This window comes from Poecilia mexicana, unplaced genomic scaffold, assembly GCF_051168715.1.
Source record: "Poecilia mexicana isolate PSO_F unplaced genomic scaffold, ASM5116871v1 scaffold_2, whole genome shotgun sequence".
Lineage (NCBI taxonomy): Eukaryota > Metazoa > Chordata > Actinopteri > Cyprinodontiformes > Poeciliidae > Poecilia > Poecilia mexicana.
In genome coordinates, this window is record NW_028263371.1 from 29,859,436 (window position 1) to 29,881,558 (window position 22,123).

Here is a 22,123-nt window from a genome sequence, read left to right on the forward strand (position 1 = left end):
CCACTGAGTTACGTTCAATCTCATGCCATTTAAACAGAAACACAGTTTCCTGTTGAATCTTTCTCTGATTTTAACATGTCAAACCCACACAGTTTATTTCCAGTCTCCATGATTCTAAGAAAATACACTTTTTTTGCTGACAGTTTGATTTCATGCAATGAGTAGCAAAACCTGAAACATGGTGAGTTTCAGTTATTTTTTTTCTGGAAGTGAGGTGCAGCAATTTAGAAGCTTCAATAGGAAGCAACAGTAAGATATTGTGATTGATAAACACTGAGATCTCATAAGTAACAATCTGACTCAATTTTCAAGACGCTATGACTATGTCTTAAGTTGGAAAACCTTTAGAAGACTTAGAGCATAAGAGGGTCCATATTAAATACAGAAAATTGTCTCAGTATCAAATCGAGGCACAAAATGTTTCTCTTTTATGCTTAAAATTAGGTCTTGGAGAAGAATGCCATAATGTGCTGCAAAAAAAAAAAAAGCTACATCACAAATTCCAAACCAAAACAAAGTCGGTTAATCTTTAGTGTATCAAACCACATCCTTAATTCAACAACTTCTAATGTGTATTTTAAAGGGAAAATATTAATATATCTGTCAATCTTTTAACTACTGGAGAAGTTAATGAAAACACACAAATTTAATTATGAATTCATCGTTCCATATATATATAAATATATATATTTACACCGATTTGATTGGATTCAATTTTTACAAATTGCCTAATCAAGATCTCCTTTTAAGTGGTTAATATCGCGAGAACAACTCTTTCAAATCTCGCGATTTCTAGAAAAAAAAATAACATTTTGGATGTGTTGTCAAGTCGGCTGCATTTAGAGATAAACAAGAAGCATAGAAGCCAGATACTTTTAAACAAAGCAAATATATTTAAGTTAATTATAGCTAATGCCATTATTATGTTAATTGTATAATTAACTGACTAATTTACATCATTTGCTTTTTCACAATAGATATATTTTTTTACATTTATCTCATTTTATTTTGAAAGTACCGGATGTGTATGTATGTTTTAAGGCTGCTCGCTTGACCGACCCCGGACTGCTTCTTCTCTGCCTCAGCTGAAGAACAAACCGACGCAGCTGGGTTTGCATCAAGTATCAACCCTTGACGCCTAAATAGAGGAATTTACCATCACTTCAAATTCAACAGCAGCATTTTTGCAGAGTTAAATAGAAACAGTAAGCAAATGAAATAAGTGTCAACTAGCCGTAACCACAGAAACAGGCTAGAGGCAAAGAAGCCAAAACAAAACATCAAAACCCGGCAAACAAAGAGGTCCTTTTTTCAACGCCAACATTTTTCCTCCATATTCAATAGTTATGAGTCATGTGGCCGTCGAAAATGCCCACGGTCTAGAGCAGCAGGTAAGCTGTGTCAGTTTGGTGTGTCAGAAGTGGTTCTTGGAAAGTGGGACAGCAGCGAGGATAAACATTAGCTTGCCGGCTAGCCTGGTGCCGTTAGCGAGATGCTATCGTGCTAACTAGCTTGGGGTGCGTTTGAATCTTTCACTCGGAAGAGACTCCGCTCAGACACTTATCCACAACTCTGAATTTATCTGTGCTCTATCTTTATATTGTATAAAACCAATAATTAAAATGAATGTAGTATTTCAGGTTTTCTCATTGAAGAAAAATGCTTGTTTTTGCGAAGCCAAGCATCACTCTAACCGAATCAGCTTCTCCGTGTTGAACATATTCAACGCACCTTTTGAACTATTATGTTCACTGCGTTTTGTCTTGCAGCTTAATACAGTGATAAAACGGAGGTACGAGAAAATACAGCTAAAGTGAGCCTTGCAAATAAACAATGCGGGCTTTTACACCCGAAACCCTGGTTACTAAAACTATAACCAGTATGGTGTTCTTGATGGTATTTACCCGTTCAGTAAATTTCTTCTGCGTCATCAAAAACGTAGCTGTCTGGTCAGGCAGTTTGGATAGCAACAGAAAAGTACTGCATGTACTTAAATGATATTTTGATTATAAAAAGCCCTCGAAATGTTTTTGTTAACAAATATGCACATTTTCAACACTTGTAAGGATGCAAAATAAATAAAAAGCTGCACTGGGAACAATTTGTTCAGAGTGTCATCCTCGTCTCTGCAAAAGCAAATGAATAGATAAACCTCTATTATCCTGCAGCAGCAATGAGATTGATGCAGTTTTTTCAGTCTATTTTAAAATATGCTTTTTTTAATTGAATGAACTGTGTGTAATAAGTTTATTTGGAGAGAGTTTGCAAAATATTGCTTACAATAAGTTTAATTTAAGGTAAAAGCTATACTTGTATATTTTCCATATTTTGAATGTGATGGAATTAACGAACTTAAACACTAAAATTAGTAAGAAAACGTATAATTTTAATGTGCATAAGTGCAAAGCATGTTTTTTGCTCAAAGTCTAAGTGAATATTTTAATAGTGAACACAAATATGCAGTGTAGAAACTGTCTAAATAAAATTTTCCCATTATTTTGTACTTTACTACTTTCACTTTGTACAAACTTTCATATCCACATTTCTGATGAATTTTGAAGCCCAATAGTTACAAAATTGGTCTAATTTTGTATATAGTTAGACTTAATCACAATTAAATGTGTTATATTTTGAAGCTTTTATTGCATTGTCACCAAATCTGAATAATGAAATAAAAGTTTGATTGACAATCTGCGAGCATGTCTACATTTAATAGTTCTTAGTTGTTTTTTGTTGTTGTTGTTTTTTTTTCGTTTGGTCCTCAACATTTCAGTTTGTAGTGTTTTTGGTTGTGTAACGCGCTCATGTGTTTCTGTTCTGGTTCTCCAGCTCGCTGTCCTAGACTTGAGTGCTCCAGATGGACAAGGCGGAGGTACTAACAGTAAGACGTAGACATGTTTTTGTTGCCATTCTCTGCTTTTTATTTCAACAAACTCCGTCCCAAAAGTTGACTTGTGTCTCAGATTAATTTTAGTAGGTGCTGTATTTGGAAAATAAATGTATACTTTGCAGTTCAGGATTTACTAACGGTAAATAATAAACAGATTAAGCATATTTATAGTAACATTTTTGATTGTATAAGGACTGTTTTTTGTAATGGCAATAGTTAAGTTTAAAAGCCAACTTGAATAACCAAACATTATTTGGTGTTACTCCTATTTAATGAGTTTAAATCGGGTGCTTAATTCTGAACAGACCCGTTTCCTGTTTGTAAATATCTACACGTCCTATCGTAGTCTAATTGTTTATTCCGCTCTAAAAGACTTGCGTTGTACAGCTTACATGGATGGAAGTTCAGAACCGATTCGCAATGGTCTTCTCTTTTTATATTACAAAACCTGGCAAGCTAGCAGGGGTGTAAAAACTTTCTTTATCTACCGAAAGTAACAGCATGTGCTCGTAAACAATGCTTTGTGATTGTGTTTGTCCAGGGCGATACATTCCTCCACATTTACGGAACAAAGACGCATCCAAGAACGGTGAGAAAAGCAGGAGTTACGCAGGAGTGTGTTACCCTCGCGTTTTGTCAGCGCCGGTTGTCACATTAGTATGAATTAACCTTTTTAGTAAGCATTGATTTTGTAGGTTTTTGTGTAAAACGGCAGGAAATCTTTGTGGTTGTTGAAATGTTTTTTTACTGACCATAAGCGCAATATAAAAACCCAACTTGTCGTGTGCAGTGGGAAATGCTTTTGCTGCTGGACGACCGGGGGGGTACACCATAGCACCTGCAGCAAACTGTGAGTAACTCTGACTGTTGACCTCATCACAAATGTGTCGTAGCAAACATAAGCTGCAGGCCAAGTGAAATTATCTTTAGATTTCACCCGATGATGCAGAACTTGAAGAAAATCTCACATTTTCTTCTGTCAATTTACTTAATCTGTATCTAACTTGTCGAAATACTAAAAATAATTTCAACTTTACCATTTTTTTGATGAGTATTCCCTCTGTTTATAATCCTACTGATGCAGTATTTGTTGCAATGTTCCTCAATTCCCCCCCCCCCTCTTTCTCTCTCCCCTCAGACGGTTGGGACGCAGGGCGCAACAACTTTGTCAACGGCTACCATGACAACCGCATGACCGGCAACTCGTTCAACCGTGGCCCGCCACGCATGGAGCGTGGGCGAGGCGGTGTTGCGGGAGGCGGTTACCGTGGCAACAGGGGCGGGGCGTTCAACCCCATTAACCCCGCGCAACCCATAAACTTCGGTTGGTTCGACACCAGCCGTGTCGCAGAAATCGGCTTTCTTAATACGTAGAGTTGAAACGTTTCCATGGGAAATTCTTCTGATTGTTTTTGCGTCATGTCTCTTGTTAGATGCCGGTGGCTGGAACACAGCCAAAGAGGCCTATAGCAGCTTTGGCAACAACCGAGGGAAGTCTGCGTTCTTCAACGACAGAGGCAACGCCAACAGAGGAAGGTAGGCAACGCAGCCACTTTCGAACACACCGTGAGCGGATCAGAAAACCCAAAAGGGTCAACGTTCCAATTTGTTCCCGGTGCTCAGGTTCGATCACGGTGGATTCGGTGGTGGCGGAGGAGGAAACAGCCGCTGGGTGGAGGAGTCCAGGGACGATGGCGACTGGTCCAAGCCGCTGCCGCGTAACGAACGCCTGGAACAGTGAGTCTGCACTAACAACTACACTTCCTGTGGGAGGGAAGGTGTACCTGGTGGCAACACCAAGTTTTTTTGGTTTTGTTTTGTTTTGTTTTTTTTAAGTGGGGAGAATCGAGCACCTTCATTTTATAGCTCAATATTAAACTACCTCCTAGTACTCGTGAATACTGCTTTGACTGTAACTATTTCACCAAAGACACCAACTGTATTTACATTACAAATGCAAGACTTTGTCATTATTCCCATAATGTTGGAAAAAACACAATTTTGCAATTTTCCATTCGATAAACACAATTGAAATCACATGTGAATAAGTTTGTTGATGTCATAAGTCATTTAAAAAACATGATGCTCCATCTTTTTTTTTTTTTTTTTTTAACGACTACTTATTGTCGTCTTGTGGAAATGTCCAGTTGCTGAGCTAAGCTGAGTTGTACAAGCTCAGCTGTAGAAAGGTTTAAAGGTATGTGAATGTTTTTCTGAGACCAGTCTGGTCCCCGTCTCTGCAGTGAGCTGTTCTCCGGCAGCAACACCGGGATCAACTTTGAGAAATACGACGACATTCCCGTTGAGGCTACAGGACAAAACTCCCCTCACCACATCGAGAGTGTACGCCGCCGCCGCTCACATCGAATCAGACGTCAACCAGGAGCCTTCCACATCTGGACACGTGTAATTCTCTCGCTTCCTGTTCTAACAGTTCCAAGATGTCGACATGGGTGAGATTATCATGGGCAACATTGCTCTGAGCCGCTACACCAGACCAACGCCTGTGCAGAAATACGCCATTCCTATCGTGAAATCCAAGAGAGACCTGATGGCCTGCGCACAGACGGGTAACAACAACACAAAAGAGGACAAAGATCTGCACTAGATTGAGATACCAATCAGTGATATTGGATAAATTTGACCTTGTGTCGTCAGGATCTGGAAAGACAGCTGCGTTCCTGCTTCCAATTCTCAGCCAGATCTACACAGACGGACCAGGAGAAGCTCTGAACGCAGCCAAAGCCTCAGGACAGGTCAGAAAAGCGAGTTTCCACACATTAAAATGAAAAACTCACTGAGCTTTGAATGTAAAGCCATAGTGACGAGCCTTCCTGTATAGTTGGACCACAGAAACCTTGTCAGACTTTTTGTAACCGCTGGAGAAAGTCCCCCTGCTTCTCTCTCTGACCACACTACTGAATAATGCTCCACTTCTTTGGAAAGTAAAAACTCCTGCTCTATTTAAGATCAAACCTTGATGTTCCATCTGTCACTGAGTGTTTAAAAACTGCAAAGCAGCATGGCTACCATCAATAGACCGTAAAATATAAGCTTAATAAGGAAGAAAGCAGTGTTAAAAAATTTGAACGCAACTAATCGCGTTTTAGGTTTTTGCATACAAAAGTTCCAGGATGGACCCTTTGCATTTCAGTGACTCTTGAGAATTGGGACAAAACAGGTCCTATGGATAAAGCACAAAATTTTAATAAAATATACACAAAATATAATTTTTTCAAATATCTGACTAAACTAACCTGGGTCATGTGAGCACAACAATGTATATTTTCCTGGTGTTTGCTGAATTTTTTTTTATTTTAAACATTGTAGTCGGTGGATGATGCCTGTAAAAGCCCTTGTCCAGGAGCAGAACTCAACACTTTATAATAGTTTAAAACAATTAAAGAAATACCAAAATTATATATTATGACAATTAAGTATAAGTAGTCATATAAATAACTATAAACGTACCAATAAATTGAATTAAAAATAATTTTTATATATTTTCCAACTCCATTGAAATTTGTCCCTAGTTTTTGTCAACACCGTCAGACATGAAAAGAATGTAAAAAAATCAGGCATTATTGGGGGGCACCAGAACTTCTGAGGACCCCATGACGTTGTCTTTTCTCTTCCTTTGCTTAGAGGGCTAGTTAGCTCCGGTTAGCTTAAGTTATTCTTTAGTTTTTTCTTCTGTTTTATTCCTAAGTTGTTTGTCACAACCATGATGTGTCAACTCCATAACTGACAATTTACAAAACTTTGATGAAATTTTGTGAAATAAAAGCTTAATTTTGGTAAACTAAAGATTTCATGGATCTGATGAGCTACAATATGATCTCCTTCCGAGTAACATCATATAAATTGAGGTAGTTTGGCTTTTCGTCAACTCCGTCAGATGTCAACTCCATCAGAGTTTTTGACTCAGTGAAATTGTTGTCAAATCTCACTTAAATGTGCAATTAATTTATTTTAATGTATTTTACATGAATTGCATTACTTCACATGTATCAAGTTTTTCATTTTATTCACTAGTTTGTCACCACCTTCAGTTCTGTGTCAACTCTGTCAGATGGCCTTTTTGTTGTTTTTTGTTTTAAATATTTATTTTGTTTCTTGAGAAGCATTTGTCTGTAAAATGAGTAAAAATATCACCAATAGGGTATTTTAAAAATCATTTTATATTTAATTTTGTCAGATGGTGATGACAGAGTTCTGGGTCAGGTCTAGGGCTGTTGTAAACGAATATTTTAGTAATCGAGTAATCTATCGATTATTCTTACGATCAATCGAGTAATCGGATAAAAAAAAAATTATAAAATGAAATATTGGTAAATCTGGCATAATACCGGTGTTACTATCAGATATCAATATCAGTCCAATTTTCCATATTTGAGCATCCCTAACAGTTGCTTTTTTGTAGTTTAGAAAACTAACCTGTAACAATAATAGCTCACTTTCTAAGTTAACCAGAAGAAAAGTTATAGAAAAATCTGAAATTATATTGAATTTAATAACAAAGAGGCAGGCTCACAAATATGCTTATAAAAAATGTCTACAATCCAGCTTTTAGTTCATGTATTCATCTTCAGTGAGTTTAATAGATTAATTAAACTCACCTTGCCACCTAACCTGTCACGCTTTGGGTTTGAAAATACGGGAAATGCCGCCTGGAGTGGGAGGAGAGGGCGAATGAACGAACGTAAGATGGGGAGGAAATAGACCAGCGGACTGACGAACCGTTAGACCGGGGGACGAACACGGGGGGAAGCAATACGGGATATTTACGACACCTTCACTGGTCACACTCAGAAACTCATCTACCAGCCATGTACGATGCGCTCCGCCACCCGTTTCTTCAGACCGGGATATGAAATTTATTGTGCGGTTCGTCGGTAAAGCTACATTTACACGGTAAGCATCAGCTACTCACCCGCCCGCCCTGTTCAGGCTATCCGCTCACCTCAGCGCTCTTCCCGCTGTTCGCTTTCAACCAGCAGCCCCGGAGGAGAAATGCTGCCGTACTCCAGGCATTCCCCCAGTCATTTTAAGGATGCTTATTGGTTCCCCAAAAAACGATAAAAAGTCGGGCATTATCATCAATCAATAAAATCCCCACGGGTCAATCTTGAAGATTGGACTTTATGCCGCTGAGACTTAGCTTTTGTTAACAACTCAGAGGCGGAAGTGAGAGCTCCGCGCAACGCAAATGAAGTCCCGGCCGGAACACGGTGCGCTAAATAATAAAACATAAATTAACGAAGCTTCGAGGCAGGTAAATTTTCCTCGAGGAATTTTAGTAATCGAGGTACTCGAATCATTCGAGGAATCGTTTCAGCCCTAGTCAGGTCGATTAAAAATTAAATTTTTTTAAAATGTTGCAACTGGGAGCCTGTACCTTTGCATCTTTACATTTCCAAAACATTATTTGTCATATTTGCATACATAAGGTTGAGAAATAATAAAAAAAAAATATGGGAAAATTAAAACTTATTTTGTCCCTGTTCTCAAGAACCACTGATTTGTGTCTCACATAATGACTTTTATCCCCCAAAATTAGGGCGGTGCATATATTTCTGACTCTTGCTGATTAAATCATATTTGCAAAAACTAAATGCATAAAAAAAGACATTATGTGGGACAAATTGAAGCCCTATGTGAATGTGACATTCCTGTTCTGTGATGATTGTTCCAGGAAAATGGGAAGTATGGCCGGCGTAAGCAGTACCCCATCGCCCTGGTGCTGGCCCCAACCAGAGAACTGGCACTGCAGATCTATGACGAAGCCAGGAAGGCACGTAAACATTGTGCTCACAAATTACAGTGAGGCAAGAGGTAGAAAATGAAGAGAGACTTGTGTTTTGCGTTGCAGTTTTCGTACCGCTCCAGAGTGCGTCCCTGTGTGGTGTACGGCGGGGCAGACATTGGCCAGCAGATTAGAGACCTGGAGAGAGGCTGCCACCTGCTGGTCGCAACACCTGGCAGACTGGTGGACATGATGGAGAGAGGCAAGATCGGACTGGACTACTGCAAGTAAGATGTGACCCGACGGAATAAATGGAAATGGAAGATGAAAGACGTTCTGGATGCTTCCCTTCCTCAAACTTGTTTTTTTTCTTTTTTGCTTTAGCTACTTGGTGCTAGATGAGGCGGACCGCATGCTGGACATGGGCTTTGAACCACAGATAAGACGCATCGTGGAGCAGGACACCATGCCGCACAAAGGCATCAGACAGACCTTGATGTTCAGCGCTACGTTTCCGAAAGAGATCCAGGTGTGTTTGTTGCGACTCCAGTTCCCAGCTCTCCTGCCAGTTCCTGGACGGCTGTCAGAGCGGAGTTCGTTTCAGGACAGGAAACTAGCAAGACATTAAGTTCCTTTTAAAAAAAAAATGTAGCCTGATGAAATAACGCTTTTGCTTCCCCTGCAGATCCTGGCGAGGGATTTTCTGGAGGATTACATCTTCCTGGCAGTGGGCAGAGTGGGTTCCACCTCAGAGAACATCACACAGAAGGTGGTGTGGGTTGAAGAGAGCGATAAGAGATCTTTCCTCTTGGATCTGCTCAGTGCTACAGGTTAGAGATCTTCATTAGGAAGGGAAGTTTTGCATGAGGATGTAGGACTAAACACAGCAGGATTTTCTAATTTCTTCTCTAAATATTCAGAAACCATTTTGAACTGATTGCATACCTGTCTAAACGTAGCGTTCTGCCTCTTCTAGCACACATAAACAAACTGTGCTGTATGTCTTTTTGCAGTCGTGCCGTATTTATCCCATCTCACTCCATTGCATTGTTGCACGTCTTGTCTTAGCAAACCAGCACGACTTTTACTGTCAACTCTGTTTTACACGCGTTATCCCTTCGTAACATCTCTAATAATAGAAACATTCACTCAGTCATAAGTGGCTAAGATAAAATTCAGACAAAGATGTTGGTTTTGTTGCGGTTGAGGAGAAAATGTGTTTTCTTTGATTAATTTAGTGCAGTTGAGGCATTAACGCTGACTCGGATTAGGAATAGTTATAAAACTTTGATGTGGTTTTATCCCAAGTCATCCCCAACGAGGTACAGGACAATACTGGAGACAACGTAGAGAAACCTGGTAAGATCTACACTTAAGACGTTTCTAAATCTGTCATTTCATGTTTTGTATAAGTTTGCTTGACCCCCATTATATATGTTTTTGTGGATGGAGAAACGTTTCTTCATTTAATTTCGGCTCTGTGTACCATCTTGTGCTGAAATACACAAGCCAGTTTTCCTTTTTTAAAGATGTTGTAGCATCTTTATGCACTGCGTGTTTCTGTGGTTCCTTCATGTCAGACCTGTAACCTTGATGGAGAGAATCTGGTCATGATGATGGTTCCTTGCTGCTGAGTGGGGGTCATTTTAGGCAAACGAGTGATTTTTAGTGGAGAAAACCTTCAGCACTTTGGACCAAGTCTTGCCATCAATGGCTTTAATGGTTCCTGCATGAAAACTCCTACATTATTTTTGATCTGCACATCTTTTTCTTGCTTTTGTTTATAAAAAAGCATTACTCAGTATTACTCAGCAAGCCTGTATGTATCACACCACAGACTGGGAGACCCTCATCTGGCAGGGCTCCGAAAAACATAGAATTCAGTTTTTCGACGTTTGGAGAAAAAAAAAAAATATGGGGAACAAAGCCATAATGTGAAATCTTTGTTTCCAAATGTTAATTTGCATTCTCTTGTCTAAAAGATGAAACCAGTTGTCATTAACAATTCTTTTGTCCATTCTGTGTTTGTTGTCCCTTGGTCCTTCATGCATTTGTGTATCTCTTCAATCATAAACCTGTCTCTGGTCTTCTGCCCAGTCGTTTGTCCACCATTTGGTTTTCATCCATTCTTTGGTCCATCATGTATCCGTCTGGTGGTTTTTAGCAGGTTTCATATCTAAAACCTGACCACTGTAGTCAATCTGAAATGACTTCAGTAGACTTTCATACCCATGCGATATAAAATGGGCTAAAAATATCCTGGAGACTCTCGAAGAGGACAGAACCTCGACATGAAACGTGTTGGACCTCTGTCATTAGCGGTGTGATGCATTTAATTGATCCAAAGTTCACTTGTGACTTTGAGCTCAAGTCTTTCACAGCAACATTTTTCCACATCACCGCCAGATGTTTTTGTTTCCTTTATGAATGCTGGCCCACAGTTCTGAAGCTCAAGGTCTGCTTTATGTTACATCAGACTTGAAGTTCTGTTTAATTTACATTAATCTCTCCCGGCACCTTAAGTTCAATTCTAGTTTTTAACTCATTTGTTTTTGTCTTTGCTGACCAGGTAAAGACTCCCTTACCCTCGTCTTCGTGGAGACCAAGAAAGGAGCCGACGCCTTGGAGGACTTCCTGTACCGGGAGGGCTACGCCTGCACCAGTATCCATGGCGACCGCTCCCAGAGAGACCGCGAGGAGGCACTGAACCAGTTCAGATCGGGAAAGTGCCCCATCCTTGTCGCCACGGCGGTCAGTAGAACAACAAAACCTGCTTTCAAGGAGTGAGAGCGCACTGCAGGGTTATAATCTAAATATTCTCGTGTTGGCCAGGTTGCAGCTCGAGGTCTGGACATCTCCAACGTGAAACATGTTATCAACTTCGACCTTCCAAGCGACATAGAGGAGTACGTCCACCGCATCGGACGTACGGGGCGAGTCGGAAACCTGGGTCAGTGAGCGGCTCTGAAAACCGATTCGCTGCAGCTCCAGCTGACAAACGACAGATTCTGACGAATCTGCATGCTGTCTGTTCTCCGCAGGGCTGGCCACGTCATTCTTCAACGACAAAAACGGGAACATCACAAAGGACCTGCTGGATATCCTGGTAGAGGCTAAACAGGAGGTTCCTTCATGGCTGGAGAGCCTGGCCTATGAACACCAGCACAAGAGTAGCAACAGGGGGCGCTCTAAGAGGTTCGGATCAGCTACTGTCCTGGCATCGTTTTGTAATAACATCGTCAGAAAATTGTGCTGAATTCCACGTCGTCGACAGGTTCTCTGGTGGTTTCGGAGCTCGGGATTACCGCCAGACAGCTGCCGGGGGCAACGCCGGAGGGTTCGGGGGGCGGGGAGGACGCAACCAGCAGGGACACGGAGGAAACCGTGGCTTCGGAGGAGGTAGAGAATGTTGCGGCGTTTATACAGAGATTAAACGACACACAGGTGAATAAGGTTTGTTCACATCTGCAGGTGGTTTCGGCAACTTCTACACAAGCGACGGCTACGGAGGGAATTACTCCCACTCTCAAGTGGACTGGTGGGGCAACTAGGTGTCTCCATTCCCTCTCTACTCATCTTTCTTTCCTCCTTTAACTCCTTTTCCATCGTTTCTCCCCAACCATGTCATCCACATCCCATCCGTCTCGTCACCTCTACTATTCCCTGGAACCTACATGCATGTTATTAAACTATTTATACTCATTTATATATCCCCTCCTTCTAGTCCCAGTCAGTCATGTCTTTTATTAGCTTTAGATTCTCTCGTGCTTTCCATCTTCATTTTGTTCCCTTTACGTTCTTGATCTCTCCTGGTAAAGTTGGCCACTTTTATAAAGGATTCTTGAATTTTGTTTTGTTGCTTCCTAACAAAGTTCGAGTTGTTCTCAAAGCCCCTATTGTAGGACGATTTACGGACATTTATAGGCAGGGCTACATCCTTTTTTTTTATTTTATTTTTGTGACCTTTAGATTTGAGTTTTAGCTTCATGTTTACCAGTCAGGCAGGCTCCCTGTGTAACTTTGTATTTAAGCGCATGGCCATGTTGTAAATCACCGGCCAAAAATTTTGTAAAATGCGGAGCTGGGCGAGACGGCAAGGCAAAATATCCGACATAGGAACTTTGTGTTCTCCTTCATTTCTAACCTGGAGTTTTTCACTTTTTAAAGTATCGATTTTTGAGTTACTGACGTCTGCTGAAGAAAACGACAAACTGAACCCACCTAACCCCCCCTCAACCAGTGAAACGTCAGTTTTGCCCACTAGATGGCGCTTGTTAAAACTTGATTTCTTCAACTCCAACCAACAATGTAGAGAATCTTTTTGTTTCTGTACTGTGCCTTTAAGAATTTAAACTCTATGTATGTTGCTTTTCTCACTATAATACCTAACTGGCTGCAAGTATAGTTTTTAAAGGTTACTGTATTTAATGTCATGTGTGGGTTTAAACGCGCACTTCTTCATTCCCGTTTGGACGGAGACAAACTAGGCTTGAACTAAATCAAACCTTGGCAAAAAAAAAAAAAAAACACAAAATGAAAACTAAAACGGACGTAACGAGGAAATCTGAAACTCCTCATGTCCTCTTAGAGGTGTAAAAAAAAAAAATCACCAAATGAGCTGTTTTTCCCTGAAGCTTATAACCTCTGTAGAGACAGTTGAACTTTTTCTCAGCTTGGTTGTAGGTTTTTTTGAGGGGGAAAAATACTTTTTTTTTTCACGTCAAATCCAGAGCTCAAACTTGAGCTAGCAGCTTGGTTTCCCACAGCCTTTGTCACTAATTGTCACCCTCAACTCCTCTGGCGTCATTAACTGTTAGTAAAAACTGATCCAGGAGTCTCCAAGTCAAACAAACGAGACTCGAACAACCAAAATCGTTTTTCTTTGTCCGACTCTTGGTGCCGCCAAGCTTTTGGGAAACCGAATCTGCTTCCACCTCAAACCTCAGTCTTAGTTCTTAAAATCTTCCTGCAACTCTCTAAAGTAAGTTAAAGGAAAAAAAAACATGCTCACTCTATCCTGGAGAGTTAAACAAAAAGCCTTCTCTTCAATAAATCTTTCCAGTTTTTTATTATTTTTTTTTAATTACTTTGGTCCTTCAAATCTGTTGAGGTAAAGCGTTGGAATTTATATTTTCTTTTTTTTACTGTAGTGACAACTGGGGCTTCCAGATGACGAAATGCTGCATTTCCAGAGCACATTATAGCCACAAAGGGAGTACATACCTTACTGACTTTTTGTCCAAACTAAGCTACTTGGTTTACATCTTTCCACCGTCTTATAGAGGTACCACCTGGTTAAAAACATCCTCACCTTGTTTTTGAGGCTTTTTTTTTTCTATTTAATTATCCACTAAACCTTAACCCTGCTTTAACTGGCAAAGTTAAAGCAGTCTGAACCAGAGCTGCTAAAATGTGCTGGTGGAAAAGCGGCATTCCCGGGGAAGTCCTGCTTGGCTCTGTCGCAGAAGGAAATCTCAAGGAGAAAGCCGACTCTGCACCGACATTATCTGCACTTCGTTTACTTGATTTAAAAAAAACAAAAACATGTAAATAGTTGAAAACTTAAAGCGAAACCAGAGGGATTTCCACAGAAAATGTGACGGATTAGAGGCGTGTAAAACTCGGATCACTCAACATGGACCAGACTGCGTCTGGGAAGCTTTGTTCAGAGCTGCAGTAGACGGAGATGAGTAACGTTTCCAGCAGTATAACTCGTTAATTTGCGCTCATAACTTCTTAAATTGCCCACTGCCTCTGACAAAGCCGGACCAAGACAATAAAACATATGCAAGTGTTGTTGTTTTTTTGGTCAAGGAGTTAAAAATGCAGAGCAGACTGCTCTAAATCTAAAGCAGGCTTTAGTGATAAACACCAGACATGTTTTGTTTTTATTTTTGTCTTATTTTTCTACAGTTTCTTTTAAACGTGTAATTCTTTAGCTCCAGTTCCCTCACATCTGCTCTGCCGGGATGTAATGGAAACTAGTTGGCTTTATCACGATAAACGAAGAGTTTTCCACTGAGAATAGAGGACAGCCGTTACAGGATGCAACGTCGCACTCCGCCGTGTCTTATTGGTTGCTCTTTATATCCACTTATTAAATAAAAAAACAAACAAACAAAAAAACAAATTTAAGTTGCATTCTCGGCTTCATTCATCAAAGATAAATGGACCTTAATGAAGTCTGATTAAATTAAGAGCGCCGATCACTTGGTATGCTCTGATGTTTTTAGCCTATCAGGGTTTTGTTTTTCTTGCAGCAATGGTTGATAGTCTCCATTTTAAATTTCTTCAGCAAATAACCAGCACCAAGATAGAATCCGTAAAGGTACAATAAGTTGCTAATGACAATCAAGTTTAAGATAACCCGCGTGAACAGAACTCTTCCCGTTGCATGTCCAGTCATTTAGCCGCCACCTCGACATGCAGAAGTTTTGTCATGCAGCTGCCCGACTTCGACCCTTGTCTTCCACAACAATGAAATTCCCAGAACTGAACCACTATTGAGCTGTTGGAAATATCCTACCAACCTCGAACTTTGACCTTGCTGTGAGCGGTGTTACTGTTGATATATTTACTGTCGGAGTAGGGATACCGTTGGTGTTTGTTACTTGAATCCAAAGCGGCTGCTGCATCCAAGCAGACGTTCTTTAAACTTCTGTTACTGTTTTAATGCTTGGATCACGTCCCCTGATTGAGTACAGTGCAGGTTCTAGAAACTGCTGTGCCTTCTACTGACCACTAGGGGGCAATGAAGGAAAAAGCACTTTGTTGGCAGCTGCATGTTTTGATATACGCTTTTTTTTTTAATTTAAATTGTAAACAGTGGGAGTTAAATGTTTAGCGTTTATGTTTATAGGCCACTCCTGTCCAATAGAAGTCGGATATGCAATGCATGTGCGTCTCATGAGCAAAAATTCACTGTTAGTTGCATTTACCAAATAAATCAAGCTAGAGCAATGCTTCACTACCACTGTGCCCCGAATCTCAAACCTTAATTCTGCTTGGCACTCAAATTTCTACCAAAGTGAAATAAGGTTCTGTTGCTTGCTCAGATTATGTACTCAGATTTCTTGATTTTTTTAGTTTCAAACTTTTTTTTATTATTATTTTGCTACATTTAAATAAAACTGTTAGCACGCTGCGTGCTAACGGACTGTCCACTTTCCAAAATGTGCATAGTGCCTTGTAATGACTGAATTACTGACTCACACATTGGTTAGGGCTGGGTATGTTTTCAGTTGGATACGACGTCCAAACTATTGCTCTCTCAATATGAAACTGTAGGTGTGTAAATGTTATTTCTCTGCATGTGAATGTCAGATTGACTACCTCATGGTACGATCGCAACAACCAGAGGGGCATTTAGAGAGCTCGCCATCTTCAAAGCTGGTGGGCCTCATTTAATGCCTTTTTGTACAAAAATAATAAATGAGTTTCTTTGTGTCGCCACTTGACAAAGTTCAATGAATTTCAGTACTGGTAGGTTTTGCACTCGCGCTACGATGAAGCAGCCATTTGGCACAAGCTCTTTCAGACGCAAATCAGGCACAAATTAATTCTGGTGCTGCTCAAGCGTGCAAAATTATTTTATGCCATTAATGGTTCCATCTTGAACAGATTCTTGGCTTTCTAGACACGTTTCTTCAGGAACTTTTGGTCATTCTTCTTTATAGTCCCAATCGGAGTCGTACAAGGCCGACTCTTAGTGGCTCGCTATCGTTTACGGCACTACTACCGACACGTCTAGCACTTTAAAAGATTTAAACACCTGCAAATCCCGTGTTGTATTGCTTGCTAATTTGAAACTGCTAGCATGCTAACATGCTAACTGCAGTTATTGCAACATGTACAAGTATTGTGAGTTTACTCTTGACCTGTACCTATGCAGAATCCATTGTAGGCATTTATTTCCTCCCCCCACACCCTGTTACCGAGTGCGCGCGTAAGATATGAATATAGCTAATTTATCCAGATCATTTCAAGCACACTCTACTCTGTCCTTTTTCTTTTTTTTGACTAAAACCCTTCTCATTTCCAAATCCAGCACTTTAATTTTTTATTGTCGTTTCTAAAACCCATCGATGCCTTATATTAGTGGTGAATACCCAGCCCTAAAGGAGCAGAAGGCTGTTTGTTCCTGACGCGCTCATCATTTACGCTGATGACTCTGTGCTCTCTAAGTTATTCGCAGGAGTGCTTTTCTTTTTAAAAGACATGAAGAACAATTAATGGTGCTATGCTCCCATTGCTGCGGCCTGCAGGCCTCCCTGTTGTAAAATGACTTTAAATCGCCAACAGAGTTTTGCAGAAAATACTGTTTGGTTAAAGCTCGTTTGTGTTGAGTCTTATGTAGCACACGTCCTTCACGCCTCTGAGAGGTTTTCCGACTGAAGGTATCCGTCGTGTAGCACAGCCAGGCGAGGTTTGCCCACAGTTTCATGTGGTTTGTGTTTGTTGTAAGGAAAGGTCCTTCCAGATAGGAAACCGTTTTTACTTTAACTTTTTATTTTCTTTGTTTTTGTTGTTGTTCTTTTTCATGGGACCAGGTGGAGCTCTAGTCAACAGCAAGTGTAGGATTCAACTGTTTTGCCGCGTTCCTGAGTCTACTTTCGCTGCTAGTTTGTGTAATTTATCAAGCATTTTTGGGGCGATATGTTTATTTTTGTAAGCCTAAATACATAAAGTTGATGTTTTACAAAGTGACTTGACCAAAAGACAGTAAACAAAAACACTGGCACTTGAATGTTGAATGTCATTGGTATGAGTGGAAACAAAAAAAAAAAGAAATCTCTATTTTTCTGGGGTAGTGTGAGCTTTTTAATGTTAAAAAAATAAATAAAGATGCAATGAGTGGGGGTTTCACACTCATTATGTCACTGTAACAGGAAGTGCTGGTTTGTGCTTTCTTTTGAAGAGTACCAAAATCACTCTGGTTTATTATTTCCATATTTAAAATGGGAGCCTGTGAGGCGTTCAGGTCCCTCCGAAGAAATCCCTTTACTTTTTCCTTCAGGCTCACCCTAAAACCAAAGTGTTAATTTATTACCATCACCATCTGTTAATATTAAAAGTCTTGGCCAGGGCCTCTTTATTGTAATCACAAAAATTCTAAACACAAAATATCCTCCATTGTTGATAGAGTCGAAATTGTTTCAAGTACCGCGTCTAAGTGAAGCACTGGTGGTCGTGTTACACGTTACCGTGACATATGAAGTGAAACACCCCGCACAGGTTACCTTAAGTCATATTTATGATCCATAAACCTGTTTGTGCGACAGGCTCCGTCGCTAATATTAGCATAAAACGATCTCCGATTGGCAAACGGATTTGAATAAGTTCCAAATATGCCAAGGTTTGGATTAAAAATAATAAAATGTTATGATTAAAGACCATTTTGTAAAAAAATAAATAAAATAAGAAAAAAGTAACATGCAGTACAAAAAAAGTATCCAGATTCTCTTCAAGTCAGTTTTACTTTTTAGTGACTTTTTTTTTATTATTATTATTTTGGAATCGTAACTCCCCTTCTCCCTCTCCTTGTTAATACCCTTGTTGTGAATGTTTGGCAAGTGGCCGTCTTTAAAGTCTCCATCACGCAGAATTGACTGTGGTTCTATTGCTACGTTGTTGTGATTTGCATATTTTCAGGCAACAAGTGCATTGATGCTGTCACAGGAGAGTTTCTGGCCAGTCAGGAAAAAAAAATTGACTTTTTTTAAAATGTTTTTTTTTTTTTTGTTCCTTTTTTTTTTTGAGCAAACTAATTGCACAAAAACAACCTTGTTGTGACTTTCTCTGTTTAAAAAAAGACTGCAATCTAAATAATAAAAAAGTGGAGGTGTGTTTCTGAATGACTGTTGTTTTAGCGGGTGGATTTAAGAGACTTTGGGAGTCCAGTGCTGTCTTCATCACTGATTGGCCAGACCGCTCGACGTGATCTAGCAGAAGCACCAGCCTGGTAGTTAGTATTTGCTTTATGTATTAGTTTAGCAAGTGTGCACGAAGAGCACTGCACGAAAAAAAGAAAAAAACAAACAAAAAAAAAATAATCTGTGCAACTATTCCGATTTTACCACAATTAAAGGTTTGGATTTGCAGATGTGATCAGTGTCTGGGTTGGTTTCTTCCTGTCATCACCTTTAAACACCCTGATAAGCACAAGAAGAGGAAAAATACTCGTCTTAAATTGAGCAAAAAATTATTTATTACAAAAACTTGAGGCGTTAATTTACAGGCGTTAACAGTTGGGCTCAGCCTTACTGTCGTCTAGCACATTCAAAACATAAACATAATTTTGTTCCTGAGGTGAATAATCAGCCGTAGCTGTGTTACAAATCTCATGGAGAGGGAAACTGATCTTCCTGTCAGACAAGCCGCCGGGCAAACTACGCCTGGTCATGTGTTTGAGGCGTTTTCAGGCTCTTTTCTGATTCGCCGGTCCTTATTGACGTCCAACCAGAAGTCTGGGTTGTCTTGGTACCACTTCACTAAAAAACAAGCAGGACGGGTAAGTAAGCGATTGCAGAAGAGAATCCATATTTTAGAGTTCCTACAGTTTGGAAAAGTCTACATATGTACTAACATGGAAGAACTTCCACAGTTTCTTCCATATTTCATTGCCAAAATGTGTCATCCCTCTTTTTTTTTTTTCTTTTAAGTCTGTGATTGTCGATATGTCTGCCCTGCCTTCCCTTGAATATAGAAAACAATGGACTTCAGTCATGCAAGCTGTGTAAGAACTCTGATCATTTCACATAGTGGATTATTGAACCTGTTTGTCTGATGCCTTCAGCCCAGGACGTCTCTGCTCTCCAGCCCAGCCGCTGCAGCTTCTCACTCCTGATTGGGTAACGAAGATCGACCTGCGGCCTATCAGATCAAGAGAGAAAATGCATTAACAGGAAATATTTTTGAAAGTATTAAATGCACTGTAGTGTGTGAAATTTGCTCTGGCCATTTCCTGAAAGTAGGAGGGGAAAAAAAACTTTCTAATTTCCTAACCTGCTGGAGACAAACTCAATCCAGTCGTTCACTTCAGATTCGGTCACGTTCTTTACCTGGAGGAAGCAGAAACCATTTCAATTCTGAAACCGACTGATGTGTCAGTTTCACGAGACCCACCATCCTGACGAGTTCCCTCGCCAGCTGGACGATGGGAATCTCGACGCTTGTTCCCACGTTGTAGACGTCGCCCACCGTCCCTTTCTCCAGAACCAGCAGGAAGGCCTGGACGGCGTCGCTGACGAACAGGAAGTGGCGGGACATGGGCAGGGTTCCCTGAATGGTGCTGCAGCAGAAAGAACGTGTCATTTGGCTTGTATCGTGAGGTACGCTTGGTAAGTTTGACCACACCTACCATTTGTTGTTGCGCTGCAGCAAGGTGAGAAACCTGGGAATCACCTGAAACATTTGGAACAACTTAAAATACTCACTGTGCCTTAATTCCTTGAAATAGTTGTAGATTAAACATACCTTCTCTGTGAACTGCCTGGGTCCATAGATGTTGTTGCTCCTGGTGATAATGATTGGAAACTGGAAAAACAAAGTGACGTTATTAATCTCAATAAGATAAAAAAAAATAAAATGGAAAAACTCCAGACCTGATACTTGTCCCAGTAGGACCTGACCAGATACTCAGCAGCCGCTTTAGTAGCAGCGTACGGATTGGTCGGCCTCAGCGGACTGCCCTCATCAAATGCCTGAAAGGAAAGAGAAACGTAATCTAACATGGAATCCGACCTGGTGGAAAATAACCATTAAAACCTCGTCGACCTCATCCAGGCTGGTTCCGTACACTTCATCCGTGCTGACATAGACAAAGCGCTGCGGCTGGTGTCGAGCCCGATGGGCGGCGTCCAGTAGAACCCTGGTTCCGTCGACGTTGATCCGCTGGAAAACGGAAGGGTACTCGAATGAGGACTCTGAGGGGGGGGAAAGAAAGGAGCGTATAAAGGACTGGACCGAACTGCTTATGAAATGAAATCTGAACGGAGGCTGCTCACCAACATGAGTTTTAGCTGCCAGGTGAAAGATGACATCAATGTTTTCATTGATGAAAATTTGATTCACCAACTGTGGGTTACACACGTCTCCCTGTTCAGCACGCAGGCACAAAATACAGGTCATTTTAGTTCATGTGCAATTTAAATACAAATAGGCAAATTTTTACCTGAATGAAAGTGTAATTGTCTCTGTTTTCAACCCCTTCCAGACTCCTGGGACTGCAGCAGTAATCCAACTGCAAAATTAGACCTAAAGTATTTCAGCAATTCTTTTGGAAAAGGATTCATTATCAATAAAACATGGTGTCCAAACATAGTCACATCAAAAGTGCCACAAAGTTATATTTAAAAAAAAAATCAAAAATGCAAATCTTGTCTTTTTTTCCACCCACTCAACCACAAACTAAATATGTAATACTTTAATGAAACAAGGAAAGAAATGTTTAAATAGAAAAAAGCAACGAGTTTTGTAAGTTTGTCTAATGTAAAAGAAAGACATGTAGTTTTCTTATTTTTAGAGAGGGGGTCTGAATATTTTCTTATTCTAGAAAAATTATTTTAACAATCAGAATTGGGATTGTTCTTTCTTTTAAATACTTGTTTTATTTAGCCAAGTCTACGAAATCATAATTGTACAATATTTTACATTAAGAAGCCTCGGATTCCACCATCAGTTGTTGGCAAGAACTGTTTATCCACCTCCTTTGCTTTTGCTTCACTTCTTTAAGTGTTTCTCCATCCAATATTAACTTCATCTGTGCTACAAATAAAAATGGGCAAAAACGGATCAAACCGTGTTGTCTTTTTCTATCACATAAAAGCCCATTGAAACACATTTTGTGGTCGTGACAAATGTGGGACAGTCGCGGTGTATGTGTTCTCGCAGACTTACAATATCCAAGTTAATAATCCTCCATTCTGGGTAACTGGCGACCAGCGAGCATACCAGATGAGAGCCACTGCAAATATAGAAATTAGAGAACCAATTGAAATTCAGGACATCGCACTGTCCTAATCTGATATTTGCATGTCACATGTGCAGCGTTATAACAGAAAACTAAAGCAAAAGGTTCCCCATAGAGTTCAGCTTTTATCATAGTTTTAAAATTAACTTACATGAATCCAGACCCTCCTGTCACCAAAACCGTCCTGTTAAAGTTCATCCTCTGCTCTTCCTTCAGCTGTCATTTCTATTTTAGCCATAAAAACATATTTTTTGACGGACAATACAGAAGTTCTTCATTTTCTTCCGTACAGTAGAGGGATTGTGCGATGCACGACAGTTGTAAACTCTTTAACGGCAGTGTTGACACGTTGAAAGTAGGCGGTGCGTTTCCGCATTGGACACTGCTCCAATTTGATTGGGTAAAGTGTATGAGGTAAGATGACTCACGGTCTGGTTGGGTAAATCCTGAGTCAATCGAACTGTCAGCAGTAAATGGGATGAAAGGCAAGCCATTTCAAGCGAGATAAAATGTTTGA

At 40.2% G+C, this 22,123-nt stretch overlaps 2 protein-coding genes across 4 annotated transcripts; one reads left to right on the top strand and one right to left on the bottom strand.

Moving 5' to 3' along the window:
* Window positions 1-1,040: 1,040 nt before the first annotated feature.
* LOC106932155 (ATP-dependent RNA helicase DDX3X-like) lies at window positions 1,041-18,743 on the top strand. 3 transcript variants are annotated; one of them, XM_015010711.2, is made up of 20 exons: window positions 1,041-1,391; window positions 2,830-2,881; window positions 3,432-3,479; window positions 3,681-3,740; window positions 4,029-4,214; window positions 4,324-4,426; window positions 4,514-4,627; window positions 5,134-5,233; window positions 5,325-5,460; window positions 5,549-5,646; window positions 8,586-8,684; window positions 8,763-8,923; window positions 9,021-9,165; window positions 9,322-9,466; window positions 9,945-9,995; window positions 11,206-11,387; window positions 11,469-11,586; window positions 11,678-11,831; window positions 11,911-12,035; window positions 12,108-18,743. In XM_015010711.2, exons 1-20 carry the CDS (start codon window positions 1,347-1,349, stop codon window positions 12,185-12,187), a joined length of 2,202 nt encoding a protein of 733 aa, XP_014866197.1. In that variant the 5' UTR covers window positions 1,041-1,346; the 3' UTR covers window positions 12,188-18,743. The 3 variants fall into 3 exon arrangements, with proteins under 3 accessions (XP_014866197.1, XP_014866198.1, XP_014866199.1); XM_015010712.2 differs by having other exon boundaries at window positions 2,830-2,872; XM_015010713.2 differs by lacking the exon at window positions 9,945-9,995 and having other exon boundaries at window positions 1,042-1,391.
* Window positions 18,744-18,820: 77 nt separating this feature from the next.
* On the bottom strand, window positions 18,821-21,962 carry tgds (TDP-glucose 4,6-dehydratase). The gene is made up of 12 exons (XM_015010716.2): window positions 21,758-21,962; window positions 21,534-21,600; window positions 20,809-20,877; window positions 20,642-20,732; window positions 20,412-20,560; window positions 20,240-20,338; window positions 20,112-20,171; window positions 19,996-20,039; window positions 19,761-19,926; window positions 19,641-19,696; window positions 19,411-19,508; window positions 18,821-19,126 (listed from the first exon to the last, which is right to left on the bottom strand). Exons 1-12 carry the CDS (start codon window positions 21,802-21,804, stop codon window positions 19,035-19,037), a joined length of 1,038 nt encoding a protein of 345 aa, XP_014866202.1. The 5' UTR covers window positions 21,805-21,962; the 3' UTR covers window positions 18,821-19,034.
* Between the last annotated feature and the right edge of the window lie 161 nt (window positions 21,963-22,123).

Excerpts from the sequence above, each read along its gene's own strand:
- LOC106932155 (XM_015010711.2), top strand. The coding sequence starts at position 1,347 with ATGAGTCATGTGGCCGTCGAAAATGCCCACGGTCTAGAGCAGCAG. Across the intron at positions 11,388-11,468 it reads CCATCCTTGTCGCCACGGCG|GTTGCAGCTCGAGGTCTGGA; the intron begins GTCAGTAGAACA and ends CGTGTTGGCCAG. Across the intron at positions 11,832-11,910 it reads AACAGGGGGCGCTCTAAGAG|GTTCTCTGGTGGTTTCGGAG; the intron begins GTTCGGATCAGC and ends CGTCGTCGACAG.
- tgds (XM_015010716.2), bottom strand. The coding sequence starts at position 21,804 with ATGAACTTTAACAGGACGGTTTTGGTGACAGGAGGGTCTGGATTCAT. Across the intron at positions 20,878-21,533 it reads GGATTATTAACTTGGATATT|TTGGATTACTGCTGCAGTCC; the intron begins GTAAGTCTGCGA and ends CTAATTTTGCAG. Across the intron at positions 19,927-19,995 it reads CTGCAGCGCAACAACAAATG|CACCATTCAGGGAACCCTGC; the intron begins GTAGGTGTGGTC and ends TTTCTGCTGCAG.